Source organism: Euphorbia lathyris, chromosome 8 (genome assembly GCF_963576675.1).
Source record: "Euphorbia lathyris chromosome 8, ddEupLath1.1, whole genome shotgun sequence".
Classification (NCBI taxonomy): domain Eukaryota; kingdom Viridiplantae; phylum Streptophyta; class Magnoliopsida; order Malpighiales; family Euphorbiaceae; genus Euphorbia; species Euphorbia lathyris.
The window spans coordinates 23308939-23315893 of record NC_088917.1 but is presented as its reverse complement, the minus strand read 5'-3'; the positions used below and the strand labels follow the sequence as shown (position 1 = coordinate 23315893).

Below are 6955 nucleotides of genomic sequence, written 5' to 3'. Positions count from 1 at the left end.
TGAACCATGTAACTAGGAGTGGTCATGCCTCCAATGTTGTTCCACCTCCTAGAGGAAATCCTATTGATTTGCATGCATCCAGTATTCATGTTCCCGTGCCTACAGTTTCGGAAAGGGAGAAATAGGCTCTGCTGATTTCACAACTTAAGAAAACTCCTTCACAGACCAGCGTCTAGCATCTCATAATGAAGTCATCTGAACATAGGAGTGCTTTAGTCAAAGCTATATCTGAAATGGAGGCTCCTCATGTGGTATCAGCAAATGTTTTGGGTTGTATGCTGACTCAAATATGCATAAAGTCTGCTGAGATCTTATTTTGCGATAGAGATTTGCCTGCAGAAGGAAGAAATCACAACAAGCCTTTGTATATCAAGATTAAAATGCTAGACATAATCATTCCTTGCATCATGGTGGATGATGGCTCAGCGCTCAATGTTTGTCCTAAAAGAATGCTAAGTTCTTTGGGTCTACCAGAAGAGAGTCTAAAGGAATCAGACACTGTGATCCGAGCTTATGACGATTTTAAACGCCGGGTTATCGGTACCTTTCACTACAAAAAATTGGATTATTAAGGACAAAATATTAGAGACAATTTAAACATATTGTCCTCAAATATTATTTGCAATTAATATTAGGGACTAATATATTAATTGTCTCCTTTTCCTTTTTTATGTTACAATAGGGGACAAAATTATATAAAATAATTATATAATATTAATTTAAACATTTCTAATTTTTAGGAACAGAATCCCTACTCCGTAACGTGTCTTCTACTTCCTTTCGTTTCTCTCTCTTCACGCCTCCCTCTTTTACTTTCTTCAATTTTTTTACTTCTTAGTCCATCTTCGGCATGGAATCTCCGGCTATCACCTCCCTCTCCATTCAAACCTCTCCTTATGTCCTATTCCTTTCTCAGGCCACCCTTCTCTAACATTCCCTTTCGAAAGGTCGTACTTTTTTCTTGTGTAAATTGATGGTATAACTGTTGGCAGGAGTTGTGGTCATGGCGGAAACCTTATGCCAGCGACGAGGAAGGAGGAAAATCTAACATTGAAGGAGTGGGTTTGTCCAATTATAGAGGTATTTGTTTCGATTTTTTTTTAATTGTTAGATCAAATTGAAGGCTTTTTCATGATTATCATGGTTTGAAATCTTTAATTTAATTATTGTATTACTAACATTTATGATTTTGAGTTGAATTTGATTAAGATTTAAGCCTATATAATTTGGGGATTTTGACCCATTTTTTTGTCAAATTCTTTATCTGCTCATAAGTTAGGGCTCTTATAATAACTGTTGGAAGTTCAAAGTTAGGATTTGTATATTTAGTTTTAGGGCAAGCTTTTAAATTTTTTGATTGTAATGCCTATTTTATTGTGTTGGTGTTTTATTCTTTTTATCAGCTTGGGGATTATCATATGATTTTTCAAATTATTTTATTTTGGTTATGTGAATTTCTGCTAGGCTTTTTAAAAAGAGCAAAAATGGTACTTGCACATTTCAATTTGAGTTTCAATTAATCCAACTTGAGCAGTCATCTTTAATACCTATCAACTTCTCCAAGTAAATTATAACTAGTAGTAACATTGTGTGAAATGTTGAATTAGATATTCGAATTTGCAGATGCTTTCCGTGGATCATACAATGACGCTCTTAGACCATGGGTCTGCGTTTTTTACTGTGATTACAGTGGCTACGAGGTACTGCTCACAGTTTAGCAAGATATTAATCTTAATTAATAGAAATAATTTATTAACATTGAATTATCTCCAGGATTTGATACAAGTCCTTTGGAGGCCCTGCTATTAATGTAGCCATGGCTGGCAGTGTAGGTGATCCATTAGGTGGCTTCTACAGGTTGGGCACCAGTATAAACTTATTTTGTTTTTTGCATATTCTTTACCCTTACAAAAGATCAAGTGAATGAGACTATAGCTTTTTTAAAATTGTTCTTGGTTGGGTTCTTAAACAAAGGAGCAAAAAATAATATCAGTCCTTGTCCCTTGTTATAGCCAGAGCTATTATATTGCTGAGTTCTATAAAGAAATCATTGGCTAGTTTGTTGGTTTTTCATGAATGAATTTCCAGTTTGTTTGGGTGACATTTGTGTTCTGATTGGATATCAACTGTACTTTCATTTTTTCAGCCTCTACGTGACAGTTATCATGCTATGGTACATCTTTCTCTACATTGGGATACTGCAAAAAGTTAATTTATTTTCATTGGATAATGTACAGTTTGTTTGTATTATGCCTTAATAGGATAATGGTGCAGCTATAGCTGGTGCTTATTTAAGAGGGAAGGGATGCCCAGCGCAGGTGATGTTGCAGCAAAAGTTGTTAGGAGTTGGATAGATTTGTTAAGAGGTGATATGGACGCTGGACTTAGGAGAATATTATTTCTCTGTTTTTAGTAATACCTGTTACTGCTCCTACCAAGAAATTATATTAAAATGCAGTTTTCTTTTCTCAGCCTGTTTGCTGGGGGTTATATGTGTTGTTTTTGGTTCTGTTCTTCAATTGTAAATAGTTGGAATTTTGGAAACTTGGAAAAATTGCTTTTTTGTGGTTTTCTGCTATCTAATCATTCGGTTTCTCTGTTTTAAGTCTGTAACATCACTAAAACAAGTATGTCTAATGATATAAGTTTTAAGTTCATGAAGAAGCCTATCAGAATACAAAAAACAGAATCCACCGTAATGAAGCATATCTGCTTCTAAACTATAAAACCATGCATTTATATGTCTTTTCATATATGTACATATACATATATATTCAAGAAAATGGTCGCAACAGCACACGTTAAAAGAATGATATTTTTTTCTTTGGAATTTGAGCTAAAGATAATACTTCAATTCTTGGTAGTATTGCTTTAAATTCACCATTAGTAATAATATTATTGCTTACAGTATGCAATGCACAACTCATTTTTTTCATTTACTGTAAACAGAAGAGTTTGGAGGAGGAAAATACAAAGGGTTTTCTTATGCTCAATGAGATCATACTCACTTTAAAGGATGTAAGTTCTTTGAGAAATGGATTCTTTAAATCCTTTTTTGTTCTTTTCCTTTCTATAAGAAATAAAGATTTAAGATGTGTTTAATCATTTGCACTATATGGCAAGTTCTTCATGCATTTTCTTTAGGCTGAATACATAAGATTTTGCCGTAAACTTGTGGGGTAAAGGTCCAGTTACACCCTGTATTGTTGTGAAAGCGAAACTTTCCTGACTTTCTTGCTACTCAATATTATTATATCGTTCAATTGCTTGTAGATAAACTAATTTTACTACTCGTCATACATAAAATTATCTATTTGGGTAGGTTGTGATGTAGTTTGTGATGTTTCCAATTTTCACCATTATAGGAAAATGTGATTGACATTAAAAATTACTATCGAGTTTTGTTTATGAGTTTGAATGAGATAATAACATGCAGTGGCTTATCAATTTATAGGCAAAGGATGAAGTTAGGAAAGTGGCATATGATGCAATCCTCACGATAAGTTCTGCGTTCAGAAACTCATTATGTGCAGGTTCTAGTGAACCATATCATCAGCTGATCACAATGGTTAGTATTGTACTTGTTTTGCTTTATTGATATTGCCAAGCGAAACTTCATTGTCTTTGGGCTCTTGGTCTTCATTTTGTGATTTTTATTTATATTGCTTTTAAAGTAAGCAGATTCCATGTTCACAGTTCACTGCTCTATTGTCATGAATCATTATGGATTGCTATTAGCTTGTGTGGCATCAACTGGAATGTCAATTGTGGAAAACTAGAGTGACTTTGGAATTTTTAGGGTTTTGAAGTGATTGGACAGCTTTCGAGATATTTAATTGCATTTCAAGCAGAGAAGAAATGGATATCCTTTGAAAGAGCAGGACTTCCATTCACCTACATTCTTATCTCTCTCCTCATTGTATATTCTGAACTTAGATCAGTGCTAAAATGACTGATATGTGTTCTGCTGTGTTAAATATTCTGCTTATGGAGATGCCAAGGTCTTTTCTACTATTAGTATTGTGCATATTGAATATTTGATTTGATTTGTATGAAATGTAATCTTTCTGGATGAAATATCAATTTGCATGATTTATCAACGAGAAATGCATAGTTAATTGATTCTCTTTGTTGTTTGATGTAATCTTTTAAAGGACCGACGCAAATACTTCAATCATTTGCGCCGATGCAAATAGCCTTAAATGACCGATGCAAATGACCATTTTTCCACTAGTGATCTAATGAAGAGACGTGAAAGACTAAAACTATGTAAAATACATTGACATTTTATTATAATTGATGAAAATCACCAAATAAATAATGCTACTCTTAAGCTGAATGTTGGATTGAAACTCTATCAGACTGAGAAAATTGCTATTAGCTTGAACACTATTCCAGGTAACAGAACTAATCCCCCAGACTTTCTGATTTGTGTGTCCTTTTTGTTTTTATTTTGCAGAATGAGGAATTGTGGGCACTGCTCAACTTTTTATGGATTTCAGCCAATGGTTTAACAAATCATTCTAGAGTAATGGTGAAAATTCAACTGTTGAAGTAAGCCTTTTTATCAATCATCTTATACCTAATATTGTTACCCTTTCACCTCAACTGAAATGATCTAGTTCACTCAAGAATTTTAGTTGCTTGAGTTATTTGCTATTAATTAACTTCATGTTTTAGAACTGTGTTGTAAATTTTATAAAGTTAATATGTTAGGGTATTTGAAAATATTAAGTTGTTTTCATGTGGATATATTTATTGAAATCTTAATTTCATTTGCTTTGGGAACAAGATTTGTTGTTAATTCATTTCTTGGGATTTTGGTTGTTCACGTATGTGCATATTTGGTCATACATGTTGAGTAGATAGCTTGTGGCATGTAACATTGCTTGCTTAATCTGGATTGGTACATTCTGTAGTGCTTCCTTCAATCCAAACGTTAATATATCTTTTTTCAGGTTTGTTAAAATTTCTGCTAGGATTTTTTAAGGACAAATATAGTCTCCTTTGCATAGGGATGATAATTGCCCCTTAATTTGAGGACAAACAAATTGTTCCCTAATGAATGGAAAAAAGTCGTCTCCGCTACTTAGGGGCGACATTTGTCCCTTCATTTAAGGACAAAAATTTGTCTCCTAATTCAGAGACAAAAATTGTCTCCTTTATTTGGAGACGACAATCATCCCTAAGAACGGGGACGATCCCTAGTCTTACGGACGACAATCGTCCCACAAAATGGAGACGACATCATCCTTTTCGTCCCCTATAGAATTGGGTACGCTCGCATATGGGACAGAACAAAGGGACGAAAAAAATTTTCCCCCAAAAAATAGGGGACAATTTTTCTTATTTTTGGGGACAATTTTAACCGTCCTCAAAAGTCATTTTTTTGTAGTGTTTGAAGCTGATATTAAGACAAGTTCTGTTAAAACTCATGTGGAATTCACTATGCTAGACATTCCGGTCACCTTCTCACTATTATTGGGTCGTCCTTGGTTTCATAAACTTGGCATAATACCATCAACTCTACATCAAAAAGTCAAATTTCTGTTATCCAATGGAATTGAGAATATTGAGGCGGATGACGTGCCGTTTGTCGCCATGATTGGGGGAGACTTTTCTTCTTACAGGAGTTTTCAAGTGGCTAGTATCTTCGACAATAATATGCATGCCGGAGTACCAAACACAATGTTGAATATGAATTTCATCACACGTTTAGGATTGGGCAAAGAACAACAAGGGGTTGTCTCTTTTAACATCGAAGCTGGACAGCATCATCGTCATGGTTTAGGGTTTAAGCCCGATAATGGAAAGAAGCCTCTAAGGAGTAAAAGCACCAAGAGGAAGTTCATAACTTTCGTAAAGGGAAAGACTTGCGCCTATATGGGGGAACCAAAACCTATGGAATGAAGCTTCTAGGGTTTGAGATCCTCAACGACACAGTGGATTTCTCAAAAAGCAGGGACATTCCCTTCCTACTTCAGACTAATAGTCACATCCTTGTAGATGAAGAGGAGTTTGACCAAGAAATCAAGGAAAAAGTCTCTCGCCCTATGAAGAGAATGAAGTCAGTTCTCGATGAGGATTCTAATCAGGGAATTTCCTATTGCCGCATAAAAGTCACAGATAATATGGGCTCCAATTTCTATGAAGAATAGAAGTCGGGTGAAGGACGAAGCACTGATGAAATCATGACTGAGGTTAAAAAAAAGTTTGCTGAAGCTTCCAAAAATGCTGATGAGACTCCACTCATTCCGAATAAGGTTCAGAAGCTGTCTGAAGACTAGATGAAAGAACTCTCCATTGATCTTGAAAATTTTCTTCTTGAAGATGATGTTATGTCTGAGACAAAGGATGATCTGCTTCCGATTATGTAGGGGGACTTTAATGTTAACATTTCTTCTGTATTCAATTTTGACAATGATCTATTTACCAAGTTTAATGCAATGAATTCATAGTTTGCTTATTTGTGCGACGTCTCTGATACCGGTATCATACATGCATTAGACCCACCTAATGGAATATTTAGCATTCATAACTCATCATTAATTGAAATAAATCTTGGTACACAAAAGAAACTAAAAATGTTTCTATATCAAACAACTTAACTTTTGAAGAAAGGGTTGAGAGGATCAAAACACTAAAGAAACATGTGAAAGCCTTCACCTGATCCTACAACGACATGATGGGAATTGACAGAGAAATTTCCGAACATAGAATTCCAACTGATCCAAAGATCAAAGCTGTTAAGTAAAAATTGAGACGACTCCGTCCAGAATAGGCTCTTATGGTTAAGGAAGAAATTGTCAAACAGTTTGCAGCCAAGTTCATAGAGGTGGTTCAACAATCCGATTGGCTCGCCAATATTGTACCTGTAGCAAAGAAGGATGGTAGAGTCTGGGCATGTGTTGACTTCCGAGATCTCAAGAAGGCGTCTTTAAAAGATGACTTCCCT

General features: G+C 35.0%; 1 protein-coding gene across 11 annotated transcripts; it reads left to right on the top strand.

Moving 5' to 3' along the window:
* The first annotated feature begins 757 nt into the window (after positions 1 to 757).
* On the top strand, positions 758 to 6428 carry LOC136201991 (uncharacterized). 11 transcript variants are annotated; one of them, XR_010674243.1, is made up of 9 exons: positions 758 to 898; positions 993 to 1080; positions 1624 to 1700; positions 1774 to 1857; positions 2147 to 2173; positions 2275 to 2366; positions 2950 to 3018; positions 3455 to 3568; positions 4460 to 4791. XR_010674243.1 is itself a non-coding variant. In XM_065992394.1 (7 exons), exons 4-7 carry the CDS (start codon positions 2986 to 2988, stop codon positions 5908 to 5910), a joined length of 522 nt encoding a protein of 173 aa, XP_065848466.1. In that variant the 5' UTR covers positions 758 to 1080; positions 1624 to 1700; positions 1774 to 1857; positions 2950 to 2985; the 3' UTR covers positions 5911 to 6428. The 11 variants fall into 11 exon arrangements, 3 of the variants coding, with proteins under 3 accessions (XP_065848466.1, XP_065848465.1, XP_065848467.1); XR_010674241.1 differs by having other exon boundaries at positions 2262 to 2366; XR_010674242.1 differs by lacking the exon at positions 2147 to 2173 and having other exon boundaries at positions 2262 to 2366.
* Positions 6429 to 6955: the final 527 nt, after the last annotated feature.